This window comes from Tursiops truncatus, chromosome 6, assembly GCF_011762595.2.
Source record: "Tursiops truncatus isolate mTurTru1 chromosome 6, mTurTru1.mat.Y, whole genome shotgun sequence".
Taxonomy (NCBI): Eukaryota; Metazoa; Chordata; class Mammalia; order Artiodactyla; family Delphinidae; genus Tursiops; species Tursiops truncatus.
Window position 1 is genome coordinate 40,923,532 of NC_047039.1, and position 21,120 is coordinate 40,944,651.

Sequence of the window (21,120 nt, forward strand, 5' to 3'; positions counted from 1 at the left end):
ATTATGGAATTTTATCACAAGTCAAAGTGAAGAACAGACATAGTTTAAACTGACAACACGCTAAGGTTGATTTTATGCCCATAGAATGAATTCATGGAACTGGAAAATGCTTTTTAAATTTTTTTAATTTTTTTAAATTTCTGAAAATTTAGTAGCGACTTAAAGCACAGGTTCAATGTCCAGGCACAATCTCTTGATTTTCGTTACAAAGAAAGACTGTCATCAAAATGTATGACTGTCACAATTGAATAATATGGTGGCTTCCAAAGTGGGAATCATCTATGAATCTTGTTTTTTAAAATACCTATTTCTGCCTCTCTTTAGATTTTTATTCAAATGATTCTGTGCTGTGGCTGAGGAATCTTCAGTTGGTCCGTGGTCAGTTCTTTGCCATGCTGTAGATAGAGCAATGTTTCCCAAATTGTCTTCTAGAACATTAATTTCCAGAGAGACATTCAGAAGTATTTACAGGGTGGGGGATTAAAAGGTACATGGACAAACTACTATAGAATTACTAGGAAATACTGGGTTTAAACAAAGTCAAACAAGTTTCTTTACTATAGGACCTACCCAAGGCTTTACTAAACTGCTCTCTGCTCTTCAAGAGCGAAATATTAAGAATTTGCCAAACTTCCTTGACAACAAAACCTTTTCTTTGATGTATGGCTGCTAATACCTCATAGGACAACAATGGTCCAAAGAATACTGGCCTTGAGACTATTATAGGAAGAGTCTAAAGTGAATTATTTGCCAATTCCTTATAATCCATTGGCTACAATCATAATTTTAACAACTTAATGCAAATAGTGGCATTAAAAACTGTAACAAAATCTATCATTTTTACCTTCCATATGTGAGGAAATTTAGTATACAGTATTCATATCTTTTAGAGAAAGGAATATCTCTAAAACACTGAAATATATTTATGGATTAAATAATATGGGGTTTTAAATTTTCTTCATCATTATACAGGGAAGGCAACAGTGTCTAGTGGTCTGGATGGAGCAGGGTTGGATAAAAGCTGATGGAGATGGGTGTATAGGAGTATAATACACTATTTAATTTTTGGGTATGTTGAAATTTCTCTATAACATAAAGTTTTTAACACATGTACATACCTGATAATTTCTTAGAAAAAAGAGACTAAAAATAATGTAGATGTACATTATATCCTAAAAATAGTCATTTTTAAGGTTATATCAATAGTAAATTCAGTTCAAATGTCTACTGAGGAAAATAAAAACTGTTTTGGATGATATACCCTGTGAAATAAAAGAACTGACTCATTTGTAATGCGTATTTGTATTTATAGGAACATGTTTTCAATAAAATATACAAATGTTTTAAGTGTAATATTTCCTAACAGATCATGTAAATTATACGTTATGGTTTTAAATCTCAATTATAAGAGTGAGATAACTTTAAAAATAAAAGTCATCTTTTTCTAAATAATCTATCATTTTACCAAAATATCATTTCTTAATTTGAGGCAAATATTCATATTTGAGAAATGTAGTAAAATGAAATATAATTATGAATGAGCAAAAACTACCTTTCATCTCTTACATTCAAAAGCCTCTTATAATTAAATATTGGGTATTCAATAGATATCTGACTAAACAAAGAAAAATAAATGGGTTTAAAATTATAATTTCATATATTTTTAACGGATAAATGATTTTAGCTAACACCAAACTAGAAAACTGTAGACATTAGAATTGGAAGAGAATCATTAGTTCAAGCAGGCACATGAAACTGAATTAAAGCCACAGGTGTCATAGTAACATATTGAAGCTATATACTATAACCAATTTATTAAAAATAGGTGTTCCATAATAAACTAGATGGTCTCATACCACAGTAAATGGTGGTACTAAAAGAGAAGAGAATAAAAACAAGATTTTTATACCTGCTTTCTCAAGGTATGACATTTCCTGCTCCCTTTGAATGTACAGAGTCAAGGTAAAGTCTCGTGTTATTAAGATGTTGGCTATCTGATTAACACATGAAATAAATCTATCCTGTGATATATAAAAATAAACTTTATAAAAATAATTCGTTATTAATTTAAATTTCCTGTTAAAGGGTCAGTAGAACCTATTTCACTCAGCCTTAGTTACAAACTACAGATATTAAGTTTTGAAACTGCTGACATTTTCAGGACAAAGTACCTTATTTTAAGAACATTTTCCTTAATCAAATGAACCAAGTAGACATAAAAACCTATGAAATTCTTAAATTTATAATCTGGGAGTTATCTTTTTGGATAAAATATCTATAAAACATGTACATATAATATTTATAAATCTGACCTGGGTATCATATAACTTTTCAGATAAATGATGAAATAAATGAGGACCTAAATGTTCTAAACTATATAAGGTCCTCAACAGGGTATAGCTTATTATTTCTTATTCTTTAGGTACCTAGGAAAGTATTTTATATGTAGTAAATGATAAATATTTGCTAAATGGTCTAAAACCAGAACAAAAACAAAAGGAAGTTTTCAAGTAAGTGCTTGGTCACCATGAATATGGAATTTTCTTTGTAAAAGGGAAGAGACTTCCAGTATATTTGTAATTTTTAAGATAGCACTTTAGGGACTTCCCTGGTGGTCCAGTGGTTAAGACTCCGCGCTACCAATGTAGGGGGCCTGAGTTCAATCCCTGGTCAGGGAACTAGATCCCAGATGCCGCAACTAATACCCAGTGTAGCCAAAAAAAAAAAAAGATAGCACTTTACAGTAGCATCAAATGATAGACGGGGAAAATGAGATTCCTTTGTTTTTCATCAATAGAAAATTACATTTATCTTTCAAATAGTTCATCCTTATATTTAAAATCCTATTCTTCATCAAATATTTACTGTACATGCAGAGGTAATATGACAGTATGTTTGATGTTACATAATTTTGGTTAATTATTATCCTTGCTCTCAAGGAAATTGATATTGATAAGTTTATGGAACAAAATGTGTGCAGTATTAGTATGTACAAAATAGCTCATCTTCTGTTTGCACTGCTTTAGACAGTAATTAAGATCAAAAAGTCGATAAAGAATAATTATGTTAACTAATGCTGTTGTCTGAATATTTGTGTCCCTCCAAAATTCATATGTTGAAATCCTAACCACCAAAGGTAATGGTATAAGCAGGTTGGGGCCTTTGGGAGGTGATTAGGTCATAAGGGTGGAGTCCTCCTGAATGGGATTAGGGCCCTTATAAAAGAGATCCCACAGGGCTTCCCTGGTGGCGCAGTGGTTGAGAGTCCACCTGCCGATGCAGGGGACATGGGTTCGTGCCCCGGTCTGGGAAGATCCCACATGCCGCGGAGCGACTGGGCCCGTGAACCATGGCCACTGAGCCTGCGCGTCTGGAGCCTGTGCTCCGCAACGGGAGAGGCCACAACCGTGAGAGGCCCGCGTACTGGAAAAAAAAAAAAAAAAAGAGATCCCACAAACCTCCATAGCCCCTTCCACCATATGATGATACCTTGATAAGGTGCTAGGTATGAACCAGTAAGAGGGCCTTCACCAGAATAGGACTATACTGGTGCCTTGATCTTGGACTTCCCAGCCTCCAGAACTGTGAGCAATAAATTCCTGTTGTTTATAAGTAACCAAGTCTATGGTATTTTGTTATAGCGGCCCAAATGGGCTAAGATAACTACACTACATCCATTTATTATCTTTGTAGTCATTACTGTCACTGCCACATTTACCTTATAACGAAACTCAAAGTTACTTGGTATTTGGTCTTTAACCAGGTTATATATAAAGATGCACAAATAATCTACATCTATGATTAGATTACTAATATAACAACTAATTATCAATTAATAATTGAATAATGAAATAACATAAATAGCCCACTGAATAATAATGTGCATTTCATTAGACTGGGGCTTAAATCTCATAATTTGAATTAGTTAAAAAGCTCAGGTTAGGGACTTCCCTGGTGGTCCGGTGGTAAAGAATCCATCTTATAATGCAGGGCGGGAGGGTTAGATTCCTGGTCGGGGAACTAATATCCCACATGCAGCGGGGCAACTAAGCCTGCGTGCCACAACTACTGAGCTCACGTGCCTCAACTAAAGTCCACGTGCCGTAAACTAGAGAGCCCACGTGCTCTGGAACCTGCATGCCACAACTAGAGAGAAGCCTGTGCACCACAATGAAGAGCCTGCATGCCGCAATGAAAGATCCTGCATGCCTCAACAAAGATCCCGTGTGCCGCAACTAAGACCCGACGCATTAAGCTGGGACGAAGTGAGAGAGCGGCATGGACTTATATACACTAACAAACGTAAAATAGATAGCTAGTGGGAAGCAGCCACATAGCACAGGGAGATCAGCTCGGTGCTTTGTGACCACCTAGATGGGTGGGATAGGGAGTGTGGGAGGGAGACGCAAGAGGGAGGAGATATCAGGATATATGTATATGTATAGCTGATTCACTTTGTTATAAAGCAGAAACTAACACACCATCGTAAAGCAATTATACTCCAATAAAGATGTTAAAAAAAAAAGACCCGACGCAGCCAAAAATAAATAAATAATAAACAAATCTTTTAAAAAAAAGAGTTCAAGTTAAAATTGCAAATGGTAGAGATGAAGATGTTCTTATCCATCTTAGATTTTAAACTCCAAGACGTAGAAATTTTATTTCTCTGAATGAAGATAAGATACATAAACAATACAATTTGTATTGCAAATATTCAACTTTTTAAAATAAAAAATACATCAGGGAAAACCAATTAACAAAATTGTAAAGAAATAAATGGCTCAGAAGGTAAACTACCTTATACAAGTCACTTATAAATCTGTTTGATTTCTAAACAGAGTGTACTCACGCTTGTCTCTCAGTAAATATAATATCCATACTTTGTGTTTCTCGATCATTTTGAGCTTTAAGCTGAATAAAGAGTTAACACAAAAGTTATTGATAAAAATTACCATTAGGCCAAACTATCTCTTTAAAGGTTGTTCTGATTATGAACCAATTAGAGATTATTATAATAATCATAATGCCACAGGCAAAGTTTTAAAAAATACAGTATGCTTCATTTAACAAACCACTACAAACACCAAATACAAATAAATGGTCTTTTTCACAGGCACTGTAATCTCACACCAAAAATATTCACTGTTTACTGATCTGTCAAGTAATCTAATGTAAACTTCATTAATGTAAACAGAATTTCAAGATTTTTTTAAGTATTCAATAGTTGATTAGTAATATGTTAAATTTACACCCAATGCAAGTTGCATTCTTAAATCATTTAGGATTTTACCTGAGTACTCCTAGTTGACTCTACCTGTGCATATTCAGCCTAGAATTTGGACCCATCCCAAAAAACTAAGAAAACACAAAGATTTTACTTTTTCACATTTGGCATTAAAAATACAATTTTTAAATTGGGAATTCTCCTGTGTTTTAAAGCTAAGAATAATTTCACTACATTATCATTGCTTTTATTAATAGAATCCCAATTTAGAAAAGTCATTTTATAAATCCTATGCTTTTATAAAATAGTCTTTGATTGTATAAATAAATTATAAACTATGCTATAAGTTGTATGTTATTTTTTTCCAAATATTTATAATCAATTAAGCTAGCAATTATCATTTTACTGTTTTCTACCAAATAATCCAAGACCACTGAACATAAATTCTCATTTACTAATCAAAAGTAGTATTATGTCTGGCATCATATGGTAACTATTCATTTTCTCCCTTTCTAATAAAACTCTTCATTGAGTACTCAGCTCCATTTGCACAAATGTTAAACCAGAAGTATTGCAAACTAATTTATATACAATTAGTATATATATATACTAATTTATATAGAAACTAATTTATATACATAATATATATTATGTATATCATATACATAATATATATGTAGATGGGACTCCCTAACTAATGCTTAGTGAGAGACCAGTTTAAACACAGCCTTGCAGAAAGACACTGAAGCATCCACTTGGGAGAGCCAACCAACAGGAAGAAATTTTAAAAGAGCAACTAAAGGAACTCAACTATAACAGTAGTATTTAGGATCAGAGTAATACCTATCTCCAAGGTACATAAGGTTTTATCAAATTATTTCTACATATAAATGCTTTGTTTTAGAGGCAGTGTAGATCTATTGCTTATACTTATAAACTTTCTTACCATGTTGTAATCATTCATTACTTCTTCCATTTCAGTATTGGTATTAAGTTTATCTACCAACTAAAAAGAAAAGTACAAAAAAACCATATTATATTAGTCTTCATAAATTTTCTCTGTAATCCATAATATAGGTATTCACTCTTACAACTAATGAGTAGTCATTTAAGTATTAATACTTCCAAGTACTTTACATTCTAAGACAAAAACAAATATTGAGCTATCTAAGTAAGCATATACTATGAATTACGGCAATCAATAAACTACGTCTTTAGGGTGGAAAAGTAGGCAGTAATGAACTACTCTTCCTGCCGATCGTACCTCAAAGAGCTTTGTCTGCTCTGAAAAGATGTCTGAGCTTATAAAGAAGGATGTTGAGAAGACAAAATCTGGGGGAAGATCTCACACTCTCTCTTTTTTTTTTTTTTTCAGCGGGGAGGAGTGTTAACGGATTTACAAATTTACACCAGTGTAAATGTAAAATGATTTTCTTGGTCTTCTAAAAATTAAAAAAAAAATTTAAAAAAAAACAGGGCAAGGCACAAACAGAACACTAGTTAGCGTACTTCAAAGAGTTAGGCAATGACAGGAATAGCAAACATATTTATCTATTTACCTTGTACCAAACCCTGTTCTGAACTTATTAGATGTATTATTTCACTTAATTTTCACAATTACCCTATGAAGTAGATATTTTGTCCACATTTTGCAGATACAGAAATTTAGCAAGTTGTAGAGCCAGAATCTGAACAGGAGGCTACTAAAAGCAAACTATTTGGATGTAATTGATTTTAAAAGACTAAGCTTTCCTAATATAATATAAATTACTATATATCACGTTTTCACTTGTGGTATGAATAATAAGTGCTAATGAGCTCTAATATTTATTGAGACCTTACTATATGTTAGATATCTGGCTAACTAACTGCTTTCTCTGTATCAGAGAAAAACCTACAAACAGCATATTTTACATGTTATTAATATTTTTATATTAAGTAACTTACCTAATGCATTCTAGTACAACTAAAAATCCCTTTCATCTAATGTCTTTTTATATTTTATAAAAAACTATTTTTCGGGCTTCCCTGGTGGTGCAGTGGTTGAGAGTCTGCCTGCCGATGCAGGGGACGCGGGTTAGTGCCCCGTTCCGGCAAGATCCCACATGCCGCGGAGCGGCTGGGCCCATGAGCCACGGCCGCTGAGCCAGCGCATCAGGAGCCTGTGCTCTGCAACGGGAGAGGCCACAACAGTGAGAGGCCCGTGTACCGCAAAAACAAAAACAAACAAACAAAAAAACTATTTTTCTCATATTTAGAACAGAACATCATTTACAGAATATTATGGATTATAAAGTCCAACAAATGTGAAAATTACAATATACTATAATCAGAGAAATTTTGTTTATGAGTACAATGTAACAATATCAAGTAGGTATATCATAATTCACCTAACCGTTATGGTGGCATGTTTCTTATTTTGCGTAACACTATTTTTTTTTTTTTTTTTTTTTTTGTGGTACGTGGGCCTCTCACTGTTGTGGCCTCTCCCATTGCGGAGCACAGGCTCCGGACGCGCAGGCTCAGCAGCCACGGCTCACGGGCCTAGCCGCTCCGCAGCATGTGGGATCTTCCCGGAACGGATCACGAACCCGTGTCCCCTGCATCGGCAGGCGGACTCTCAACCACTGCGCCACCAGGGAAGCCCTGTAACGCTATTTTTTAGTTGGAGAAGTGAGATAAAAGTTTTCAATAAGTCCAGAGACCACTGCTGCCTAAAGTACCTACAGAGTAGGAAGGAAGAAAATTTTGCCACTAGAAATTTTCATGGGGCCAAGATTACCCCAAAGATTGAGGCAGTAATCAACACTGCCAACGGGATCATTTCTTCTGTAAATCCACATTAGGAATCATCTTCTGGAAGTCCACATTAGGAAGCAAAACTATGTTTATGTTAGATACTCTATTTTGACAGAAGGCAAACACTGTATTTTGAATGAAACATACTGATGAAGGTAATTTGTGGACTAAGTAATTAAATTTTTAAAATTTCATGATGACAACACTCCATAGAAAGACAAAAACATTTTTAAAGTAATGACATTGCTAGTACCCAATAAATTTTATCTACTTTAAAAATTATTATTTTAACATTGTTAGGGAAAAAATGTGTGCATGTTTCTGTATTTTTAAGTATTGATAAATTCTTTTTTTTTTTTTTAAAGGCTTGAAGAATACTTATCAATCTGTTAAGCCAAATTATTTCTGGGGAGGGAAAGGAGGGAGAAAGCAAAGCGAAACTTTAATATCTACACTTTCTATGGTTTCAATCTTTCTCACTACGCATGTATTCATGTATTATTTGGTATTTAAAATAACATTTTTTAAACTGGTAAAAAACAATGAAAATATTCAAAAGAGATTCAGAAAAGAACAAATACCATGTTGTAGTCTGCTAGTTGTCCTTGAAACTCTTTGATTTCAACAGCTAAAGTCTCAGCTCTGGAAACATAAAATAAAAACATTCATAAATACAGAAATAGGCAGATGAACATTATGAATATTATGTATAACTACAAATTCAGTATTAAACTCCTGATACATACTATATTAAATGTTACTCATAATAAAAACATATCTTGCATACTTTAACTGCAAAATTACTCACCTCTTTTCATATGACAAATATACTGAATTCTCTTGATTGTACATTTCTATTTCTTTCTGAAGTTTATTGATTTCTGTTGTAAGTTCACTTATTTTACTTCTAAGTGAAAAGAAATTAAAAAGTCAGTAATACTTCCAATCCAGAAAACAGTCTCTCTAGTTAAACAAAACAAACTTTTCATAAATGTGTAACAATAATATAAATGGTTTTGTGAAATTTCACTAAAAAAAGAAAAACAATTTAAGTGGCTTATTTGATTAAGGAGGTATATCCCAACTGATAAACTGATACAGGTTCTCTATTTATTAAAAAAGATGAAACAGTACTGGTATGGAAACCTGGGCAAACTGGTACAATCTAAGACAGAAGTAGATACCTAATTGTCACCCTTACAGCTCTTGCTACCCTCTAGGACAGGGTTTCTCAAGAGCAGCACTATTGACATTTTAGGTCTTTGAATAATACTTTGGTAGGGGGGTGGTATTCTGTGCACTGTAGGATGTTTAACAGCATCTCTGTTCTGGATGCCAGTGGCACACCCCCCAAACCTAATTATGACAACTAAAAATGTGTCTAAAAATTGCCAAATGTTCCTTGGGGGGCAAAATCACTGCCAACTGAGAACCACTGCTCTACAGTCAACTACACAAATAGGTAAAACTATTTTTTAATACAGAAGCACAAATCCTGGAGAAGAGAGGCAATGCAATGATGAGAAACAGCTCTATCACCTTCCCTTCTTTTGATTAAAAAGTGGCTGGATATCAAAAGATGCAATTCAACTGATGGCCTCACTATCTTTCTTACTGATGTCAACTTTGAGGACAGATGGAGAAAACCTACCCTTCTCCTATTGCCTTCTGGAGTTTGAGAATCAAAAGGATTCAGGTAATTGAACAACAAAAGAATTAAGAAGGACTAAGAAAGAAAACAGAGCTTTCAGGACACGATACAAGGATGCATTAAATGGAATGCAAGTCAGAGAGAAAGAAGATATAGAGGATGAGCCAACAAGAAAACAAAGTGTAATGGAAAAATGGAGATAAGAAAGTAGGACACCTGAGCAGAGAAAAAGGTAGGTATAGAAAGAGAAAAGAGTTCTTAATTTAGAGATGCATACTTAGAGATATATAACAAAGCTTATGAATTAACTAAAATTAGGCCACATTTATAGCAACTGACCAAATACATACCTACTTAAAACTCTGTACTAAATATATTAAATAAGCATATATATTTTATCATTAATACATATATATTAATACATATATGCTTATTATAAATAAGCATATATATTTTACCATTAATACAGATATCATTAATACATAATAATATATTATTCATATATGTATGAATAATATATTTCAGAATAACTAGTGAAAGAAGCATAAAAGATTATTATTATTAAATGAAAAACAGTGAACTTGAAATATATAGTTCACATACATTCAAATACATAAAATTTAAAACCTCAGCCTAACTGTATCACCACATTTTGTGATGACATCTATTTACAGCCAAATTAACCAAAAATGATGTTAGAATACAAAATTCTTAGGAATTAACAGACACCTAATTATCTTTTTTTTCATCTTTATTGGCGTATAATTGCTTTACAACCTAATTATCTTAATAAGTACCGTAGTTAAAACTTCATGATCATGCATAGAAAAAAAGTATTTAACATACCGAAGAAGCCCAAGATAATAAGATTTGTCTAAAATTTGCCTCTGGGGACCTAAAAAACATTTTTTTAAGTATTAGTGTTCAGTTTGAAAATGCCACCAAAATAGCAAATCCAAAGCACAACCAGAATTACACTCAACAGCTCTCTAATAATACTGACAAATGCCCCAATAAATCTGAAAATAAGGAAGAAGCACTGAAATAGAAAAGAGAACTAATATCTTAGCATCATGACATAATGGAAGCTTGAATTAAGACCACAAAAAGTGTCAGGACAATGGACTCAAAAAAACAAAAACAAAAACAGTGGATTCTACAGGTCAGGTTGGCTGAATGGAAACTGGGTCTAAGGGGGTCTAGAACAGGGCTAACCAAAAGAACTTTCTGCAACAATGGAAATATTCTATAGCAGCACTGTCCAATAAAGTAGCTGCATGGGAATACTGACCACTTGAAATATGGCTGGTGCTACTGGGAAGTGTATTTTTATTTTACCTAATTTTAATTAATTTAAATTTAAATAGCCACATATACCTATTGGCTATCATAATGGACAGTGCAGATTTAGACTACAAATTTCTCAATGTAGGCAAGATATTATGATTTTACATAATTTTTTCAGAGACTTTTTAGAAAGAAACATAATCTTACATTTCAGTAGGACTAAAAAAGTATTCCTAGGTTAAATGTCCCAAACCTGGAGAGAGGTAAAGTGCCCTGCAAGGCATGAGAGAAACGGCTAGGGAGTACTGACTGAGGTCTATACTGAGAAGAGGGAGAGAATGTCTCACTAGAATGGGAAATGAGAAACTGGAACAGGTAAGAGCAAAAGTCACAGCAGACAGTGGTGCATGATGGTAACAATCAGAACTCTTTCGCACAAGGCTTTGAAGTAGAAAATTACTATCTTAAATGATACTGGTTCTGTTTTAAAGGAGAAATTAATACAGTAATAAAATTTGATGAATTCTCTATAGAATTGTAGTATGTTTCTACCCTTGTTTTTAAATAATATTAAACATAAACACTTCTATGAAGACATTTTTAAAGACTAAACAACTAAAAAATTTTGACTCATTTTCCTTCACAGTATTGATAATTATTAAGCAAGCATTTCTAAATAATCAATTGTTTTTTTTTTCTCATCTTTTGGCCACGCCACACAGCTTGTAGGATCTTACTCCCCAACCAGGGATTGAACCCACACCCCATGCATCGTAAGCATGGAGTCTTAACCACTGGACCACCAGGGAAGTCCAGTAATCAATTGGTTTTTAATATTTAGTGAGCTAAGGGTATTATAATACAAGTAAGAAAATTTAAGTCTCCTGAAAGGCATGATATACTGTATTACAGAATGTAGTATGACATCTTATAATTAATTTTGTACCAGTAGAGTATCTTCATCTCTGATAAGTCATTTGCACAAATACAGAAAATAAAAAGCTCATTATAAAACAGTTCACCGTGCTTTGAATTATATATATATTATAGACCAACTTTCTGAATCATAACATATATTATTATGCCTTTCTAAACACAGAGAGGCATAATGAGAGATGTAGTACATAAATCTATGTGTTAGCCTCACTTCCTTACTTAAGCATTATAATGGAATATTATTACCAAAAGTAACAATTCTTGATTCACTACTCATAAATACACAAGTACCTTACCAGTGTCACTTTGGTATAGAAACCAAAAACAAAAAAGTATTTCAGAATATTTCTATATAGTACTAGAAATCTAATTTTTATTCCTGAGCTTTTCTTTTCTTCAAATTATTTCAAATTTCTTCAAGTTATAGCAAAGTTTACCAACAAGAACCTACTGTATAGCACAAGAAACTATACTTAATATTTTGTAAAAACCTATAAGGGAAAAGAATCTGAAAAGGAGTATATATATACATATGTATGTATATATAACTGAATCACTATGCTGTTCACAATGAATTTTCACATTCATTCTTTTATTTAACCCTTACAATTTTGTGAATCAAGGAATAAGAATTGAGTAAAATAGCCTCTTTCAGTCTACAATTCTGATTTAGTAACATGATACTGTAATACTTGTACAAAATATACTCATCTTCTTAAAATAGATACCTTTCATCCCAGTTTTCATTCCACTCAAACCTTGTTGTGTCACAGGACGATCAGCAACTCTGATTTGAGAGGACAGAACTCCTACTGTCCCTATGGGACCACCACGAGAGCCCAGTCTTGCTGTTCCAGGTGGCATCTAAATGACAAACAAGATTCAGTTTTAATAAACAAGAAAAAGACTGTGCCTCTAATATTGTTAAGACTGCAAAGAGAATATTAAAAAAAACTAAGATTCTATATAATTTGTAAAATTTTCCTTACATTTTAAATGTCTGAAATATTAAATAAAATTAACCTCTAAAATTCTATGATAATTAAATAATACATTGCTTTAAAATTTAAAATTTTATGTGTAGATGTATTTATAGTACTCCCAAACTGGAAAGGAGCAAAATGTCCACTTATTTGTTCTTATTTAATCATAGGAAATGGTTATAATTCCATTTTTGTAAAATAAAGTCTGGAGGATTACATTAAAAAATAGTAACAAAGTTTACCCCTATATAATGATATAATAGTTCATTTTTATTTTATGTTTTATATAATTTCATATTTTCAACATCATTACAGTAAGTATATATTACCATTAAAATCAGAAAAAAATAAAGAAATTTTCATCTTGAGAAAAAAAGATATAATTACATCACAAGATAGCCATATAAGTATTAAAGAGTTTCCATCATTCAGCAAGCATTCATATTATTACTCTACATGATTCTCTACTTCAGGTCTGCAGAATCTAATGTAATATTATACACCCTGAGGAAAGGTCAAAAGACTCCCTTCTTGTCAGTTCATATAGTATGTACAGGCATGGGAAGGTATAAAGGACAGCCTGAAACTGTTCCAAGATATCCTTCTTTTGTTTATCTTCCTTTCCCTCTTTTCTTTTTCTCACTCTCTGTCAAAGAATAAACTAGTAGATTTAAATATGTAGTAGAAATTTTAGATAGAGTTTAGATACAACCATTCTGGTTGATTTTGATTGTTTTTAATTCTTTTAGCTGGTAGCCTCAAATTCTATCAGCTAACATAGTTCTCAAGTGACTCTGAGAAGTACTTGGTAATTAATTTGAGTATGGGGGCCAGGAACAGTAACACATTCCAAAGAATACATTGTATACAGGAATACTGTCAACTACAAATTCAAATGAAATGAGTTCAGGATTATCCTGAGTGATTTTTGGGAAGGAATGCTAAATCTCTCCTTGGATAAACCTTCTGAATAATTTCCTCTTTGGCTCTATGCAAGCATAATTATGACAGCTACTCAAATAACTATATCACTTAAAAAAAATTTACCAGATGAAAGTATAGAGAAGAAAGCATAAATTAAAACTGCACAGGGCTTCCCCTGGCGGCGCAGTGGTTGACAGTCTGCCTGCTGATGCAGGGAACACGGGTTCGTGCCCCGGTCCGGGAGGATCCCACATGCCGCGGAGCGGCTGGGCCTGTGAGCCATGGCCGCTGAGCCTGTGCATCCGGAGCCTGTGCTCCACAACGGGAGAGGCCACAACAGTGAGAGGCCCGCGTACCGCAAAAAAAAAACCCAAAAACTGCACACATTGAAAAGAATGGAGTAGGTATTCATGTGTTCACACAGAAATATATTTACAATACCTTATTGAAAGAAAAGGACAAGATAAATAAGAATGTATACATATAGCACTGTCCTCATTCTGGAAAATACTAAAACCATACAATTATATATGGATGTGTGTTAGTGTTTGTAAATGGATAGAAAAAGGTCTAGAAGGATACACATCACACCTTAGACAATGGTTATACCTGGGGTAGAAGGAGGGAACTCTGACACTTTTCCTTTGCATGTTTTACAGCAAGCATTACTATTTTAGTAACTGCAAAAATTAGTTAAAGCACCTGGCAAACAGTAGGTGGCCAATATATTTCAGATTCCTTTTATAAATATTTAACAAGCATAAATTCTTACTCTTAGAATAATAGAAAAAGATACCCTCGCTCAGTACCATATATATGAAGACTTTAGAAAAATCATTTCAGTATAAGTTGATGATGATGTTGATAATATTACCTAAAACTCTAGAAAAATCTTAAAACTTTAAGAAAACCTAACTTTAACAAAATTATTCCCTCCAAAAATTGCTGCTCTTCTTATGATTTAAACACAGGACCCAACATTATCTCTAGTTTGCAATTAGTCTACCGTCCGAGCTTGAGTACCTCACACGCACCTTGAGATGGGCAAAACCATCTCTTGTGAGCATCAGAGAAATAACTATGAATATTTTGGTGTATTCATTTCTTTCTATGTAAATGTAAATATATATATATCTATCTTTATGTTAAACGGACACCACACTGCTTTTTTCACTTAATACTGTACTATAAAGATATATTATTTCCTGAAATATATTTTGAAAATAATTTTTAAAGGCTACTTAATAGCCGATTATAGGGATAGACATATAATCTATTTAAGATTAACCTGTTGTAAGGCCATTTAGGCTGTTCTCAAATTTTCACTATTATAATTATAATGAAAATGTAATATATATCCTTACAGGATATTATTCTGCTTAGAATTATCAGCTTATAAAGTTTACCAATTCTTTCTAATGTGGTGTGTTTCTCTTACTGATTCACTGATTTATGACACTCTCTATCTTACATTAAGCTCTTAACATTTACTAGAGTTTGTTTCTAGGCTGCTGTAGCAACCAGAACACTGTTTTACTTCTTATATTTTTATATTAGAGTATTGTACTTTTTCTTATTTTTGCCTTTGTACCGTTCTAAGTGAATGCTAGAATAGTTTTACAATGATATTCCTTCCTCTACCCCAAGAGAAAGCTCAAGGAATTTTGATTGGACATAGGATTTATACCTTTAATACAGAAAGAGCTTTTACAAATGAGTAAACTTTCCTTTTTCATTTTAAGAGTCTGAATTCTATGTATGACATATATGTTGCAAATACTTTTTTTTTAACCAGTTTATCATTTTTCTTTTAACCTTTTTATGATGTTTTCAATTTTTTTTAATTCAAATATATAAATATAAAAATATTTTCCTTTTCAGTACTCGACGTTTCCTGTTATTTTTACAAAGGCCTAGCCTATGCCAAGTTTATACAAAATACTTACCCATATTTTCCTCTAATACATTTATGGTTTCATTTTTTAAATATAAAATTTCTAAAATATCTAGAATTCTGTGTGAGGGAGGGACTTGGTTTTTTAAAAAAAATGGTTTACCAGTTATTTGAGTGCACTACTGAATACTCCATGTTTTTCCAACTAATTTGAAATGTCACCTTAATCATTAATTAAATTCTTACATGCCCAATTCCATTTCTGGTCTTTTCCATTTCACTTGGTTCACCAATACACTATACCACTTAAATTATTGTAGCTTTAAAATAAATTTGAATATCAGCATGAGCAGGCCTCTTTCTCATAACAGTGTCTTTCAAACATTCTCCCACATTTATACTTCTAGATGTTTTCCAAAAAACATACTTATATAATAATATGTTTTCTTTATAAAGAAAAACAAAGAAGAATCTCTTATTATAGACAAGCTTTCCAAATTCTACCAGGATATATGCATAATAATTCAATTATTTTTAAACTTACTCCAGTTGCCACTCGAATATTTCCTGATGGGGGCCGTATTCCAGAAGGAGGCCTTCCTGTCAATCCAATCCCACCTCGAGAAACAGGCCGAGCTGCTGAAGGTTTGTGATTACTGGCCATTGCTTGCTCACTTTAACCACTGTTTGGAAACAAGGAATAGGTCTCCTTTGGTATCTTCTGTAGCAAGATAGTAGTGACCTGCATACCCTTCCTTCAAACATTTAATCCATGATGACTTTTCTTGCAAATTGCCATTGCAGGTATCACTACGTACAAGGTTGAGCTTGCTTTAATTCTGTTCAGATTTGACATTAATGTTCTATTTAGAACCATGAAGTCATTTATTACAACATGCCCTCCTCATTTCCCTGTTATCTTATCAAAATGCAAGCCCCTCTAGATATCTTTCTCTCTTGGACTCTCATCCCATACTCTAGTAAGCTTTCTCTCTCCCGGCAAAACCAGTATCTTTCTTCTCTGCCGATATTTTCTCTGTGACTTCTGGTCTATAATAAACTCCTTTATATTCTCAATCCTATTATAAATAGTTCCTTTTACACTTTGCCATAACAGGTTCCCATCTTCTCCTGAAAATGCTTTTGGTAGTGAAGGCTGTTTTAGCTTCCTGTCCCACAATTCCAAAGCAAAGGAGTACATCGCACTCTCCTTGCTCCACAATGTCACTGTCAAAACATTATTCTTCCAAGTTTTTAAAAAAATAAACAGGATTCTCTTCCTTTGAGGACCAAATAATGCAACTATATTGCCTTGCATCTTTCTTGGTTGCTTTTATCTAGGGACCTCCTAATCTCTCCCCCATGTTTACTAGTCTTTTGTTCACAGTCCTCTATTCCAGTACCACCAACATCCTGGATGACTTCCATATGGATCCTGGATTCAATATGTAACATTCTAGCTTCACAGTTCCCTGACCTAAATTTCAATAATTATTTCAACTCTATTTTAGTCATTCATAGCCATGGCCAGAGCTGGAGCTTGTCATCATCTGGAATTGCTTCATCTCAAATATCTTAATTGAAACACTTTATTCTCTGGCCTTAATTTCCTCCCCTTCTACCTTTTTCTCACCTTTATTCTCACTACACCTCCCCTTAAACTATTTCCTTTATTCACTCATTCTCTCCCAGTTTACCAGCCCCCTCCTTTACTCATCAGAATATATTATTATTTAAAGTTTGGGCTAATAATTTAAAATAGCATTTTAAAATTATGGGTCACAACCTATTAGTAGCTTATGAAAACAATTTAGCAGGTTATGACCAATATGGTTTAAATATGAAATAAAATAGAAAATACAAGGGAGTTCACTGCACATAGGAAGAGTATTATTTCATTAAATTCTTTTTCAGTTATATTTATATAAATTTACACATATGTGTATACTGGTCTATAATGTAAAATATATGTCCTATTATAGGTCACGTTCAAAAGAGTTTTAAAGATACTGAACTAGAGAGAGAATATGGAGAAAAAGAGTGCCCAAGACTCTGGCCTCAGGAATGTCAATACCTAGAGATTGCACAGAAGAGGAGAAACTAGTATGAGACTGAAAACAAAGACTCAGAAAGCAAACAAAAAACCAGGAGTATGTGTCAGAGATGCCAAGAAAAGGCAGGAATGGTCAATGCCATTTTCTGCTGGGAATTCAAGTAAGATGAACACTGAAATGTCCATTGGAATCCCCATCCAAGAAACCATTAGTGACCTTGAGGAGGTCAGTTTCAAGGACTCCTTTCCTTCTCAATATTAAATTACTGTCTCAGGAGCACCATCAACAAATTTGCATCCTCGAACTCTTCTTCAACCGTTCTGGCAAAATCAGAAACCATTCTCTACATTCAACCTGGACTGCTGAACACTGTTGATGGAAATCCCAAGACTATACAGACTGGAGAACTGCAAAGCCATAGTAACCAAATTTAGATGGACCCTCATCTCAGAAATTATTTTATTAATCCTTTATAAGCTACTCCGTCCTTGATGATTCCAATTCTTAACCACTTTTCTAATTAAGTCTGTTCCTGCCACTCTCAGCAGATGACTCAATTTCATAATTGAGAAAATTAAGACATGAAATCTATCACATTTGGAGCACATAAACTTTCCTATATCCACCCTGACCTCCAATCTCAATAGCCATCCTTTCTTTCATTCAAGATCAGTCTCTATTCTGATTTATCCTCTTGATCCCATACCTCTGGGACATTAGCTTCCCTCTCCTTACCAACCTCCTTCTCCCTCACGCCTGCCCCAATTTCCTTTGGGGCATTATCCAGCTCTTACGTATGTCTTTAAACTTTCTCCTTTCTTTCAGTCTGTTATCATGTTCCATTCTTTCCTAACCTTAAAAACTAATTTCTTGATCCTGAAACCACCTTTAATACAGTCTTATATGTCCTTTTTCTACACAGGCAAACTCTAAAAAATAGCTTATATCCATTATTCTCTACTTTTTCCACTTCCTCTATCTCCTGGATTCCTACTATTCCATTCAAATGGTTCCTGCCAATGCAGCTAGGAATGTAAATGTCATCTCTCTGTTACTGGTGTCCACTCCTACATGAAACCATCTCCGTGACACTCCCCTCCTCTGTTTCTCCTTTTTCAGTCTCCATCTTATTCTACCTGCCTTTATTAGCAGCATTTCTCAAGATATCATCCACAGTCTATTTTTCTTCTTCCTCTTTAAGCTCTCATTGTGCCACCTCATCTACACTCAGGGTTTTAACAATAAGCTAATGACTCACAACACCGTATCTCCAGTCCTGACTTCTCACACTCTAAGATGTTTATATCCAAATAATTACTTGACATTTCCACTTCAATATATCATCAGTATTTCAAAATAAATATATTTAAATGTAAACTCATTGTCATCTCCCCCAGATTTGCTCTTCCTCTTGGTACCAACTTCTAGCCACACAAGTCAGAAACGTAGTCCTTGATTTCTCCCTCTCCCTCATTTCCCATAGCTAATGAAATAATACTACTGATTGTATGCCTAAATGCTTAAAATCTAACTTCCTCTCCATTCCTACAGTACTGCTCATGGCCTCATGGACTCAAGTGGATTATTATACTGGCCTCCTGAGTGGTCCCCTTGCATAACACACATCTTGCCTGTTATCCTCCCTAGGAATCCTTCAATGACCAGACCATAACCACCCCCACCTTCTTCAATTTGAACTTACAGGGCTGACCTAAATAAATGCTACGATGGATCCATACACATCTCTGGCCCAGGACCTATCACACCAATTGAAATAATCTGCTTAAGTATTTCTCTACCTTGAAGGCAAGAGCTGGATCTTATTTATCTTTATATCCCCAGCATATATCTCAGGGCCAGGCAAAAACTTTGTTCTTTTGTGCCGTCTGAATTTCCTCCCACATGAAGGCATTGCCAGTTACAAAAATTTAATAAATTATTAAAAAGGAAATAAATCATTTCTCGAACTAAAATGGTTTCTCAGTTTCTATAGCCCATGCCCAGTACTTCTTCCCTGGCTTTCCTTAGCATCATTCATGATCAGTCCTTGGATTACTTCTCGTCTCTCCATAATATTTCATCCTTTTCTTATAACTTGAACTAGGCTGTTTACTCATAAATCAGTATCTCCTGTTCTGTCCTTTAAACTGGGCACCAATTCTAAGTTTTCAACTGTTTATTGGGAATTTCTATTCAGATATCCCATTATCACTTTATATTTAATAGGTTCACGCCAAACTTACAACATTCCCATTCCAACTAGCTCCGTGATTCTATTTTCTTGCCATTTTGAACTTTTCGGACAAAGTAGTAAAATTACTACTATTATTATTGCAAATAGAAAAGAGAGTTTCATGAAACAACTTTTTGAAAGGCAGACAAGATCTGTGGTCAAAACGGTTTCTCCCAGAGAAAGCTAATACAATAAACCTGTTTCCAACAGAATTAGTCAGTGTTAATCCAGCTTTCCTGAGGAAATTTAAGAAAATGTACGATATATAGAATTTCCACCTGATTTTCCTTGCCACTGCTTTACTATCGTGGAAGAAGTTTAGTTAGCATTAGATCAGTTCCACCGGGTAAAATAAAAGGGAGAGGCACTAGTAACAAATATGCCACTAACTCCGGGGTTAGTCATTCAAATGTTCACACAATCGCTGGGGTTATTCACACAACCAGAGAGGTTCCAGAAAGTTTAGGGACGCTAACGGAGCTCCGTCAGTTACCAGCCATATTATCCCCTCTGGACGTGTTTCCCTATCTGCAGTGTGGAAGCGAGCTCTAGCTTGCACAGCCGTTGTGACGATTCCAGATACTTCACATGAAACATCTGGCTCCTAATTATTACAATCATTATCCTCCCCGAATCAACCATTTTAACATATAGGAAGAAGTGGAAAGTTGCTAAGTCCCTTCCGCTCTGACCAACAGACAGAAATCTATTATTACTTCGCGTAAAATCCCTCAGCCCACAGTGAACTTTATCTTTGAGGCGCTCGAATCGTTCCCTCTGGTCTCGCCTTGGCAGGTCTCCACAAGGGACTGTTTGAGGTCTCTCCTCACGCTCTGCCGGACTATAAATGGAACTTCCTTGGCGGAGGAGAACACCTAAGAGCTGGATTTATTTTGTTTGAAGCGCATCAGCATCTCCAAGGCTAAAATAATCGGCAAGGGAGGCAAAGAGGGATCGGGATTTCTCACCTCCGCCAGCGCTGAAGGCGCGGAAGGAGGGAGGTCGCTCCGCGGCGGGGCGCGGAAAGAGCGAAGTCGCACGACTCAAGAGCACTCGCACTTCTTTCCGAGCCCTCCACCACCGCGTAGCCCTCTAGTCGGGCCCGCGAACCCGTTAGCTCACCCGAGACGCCCCG

General features: G+C 34.4%; 1 protein-coding gene across 7 annotated transcripts in view; it reads right to left on the minus strand.

Moving 5' to 3' along the window:
- The window catches only part of IFT74 (intraflagellar transport 74), a 78,045-nt gene that overhangs the window by 56,804 nt on the left and 121 nt on the right, over positions 1–21,120 (minus strand). For 5 of the 7 annotated variants that reach the window (XR_002176345.2, XM_073806063.1, XM_019934915.3 and 2 more), the window contains exons 2-8: positions 16,243–16,381; positions 12,626–12,761; positions 10,521–10,569; positions 8,832–8,930; positions 8,605–8,665; positions 6,171–6,230; positions 4,850–4,911 (exon numbers count right to left, since the gene is read on the minus strand). Coding sequence is in view for 6 of the 7 variants with exons in the window: in XM_073806063.1 (XP_073662164.1) it covers positions 4,850–4,911; positions 6,171–6,230; positions 8,605–8,665; positions 8,832–8,930; positions 10,521–10,569; positions 12,626–12,761; positions 16,243–16,362 (587 nt within the window). In the remaining variant the exon portion in view is untranslated. Of the gene's footprint in view, positions 1–4,849; positions 4,912–6,170; positions 6,231–8,604; positions 8,666–8,831; positions 8,931–10,520; positions 10,570–12,625; positions 12,762–16,242; positions 16,382–20,953; positions 21,093–21,120 lie in introns of those variants that run through there. The other 2 variants (XM_019934916.3, XM_019934918.3) reach the window with 2 other exon arrangements.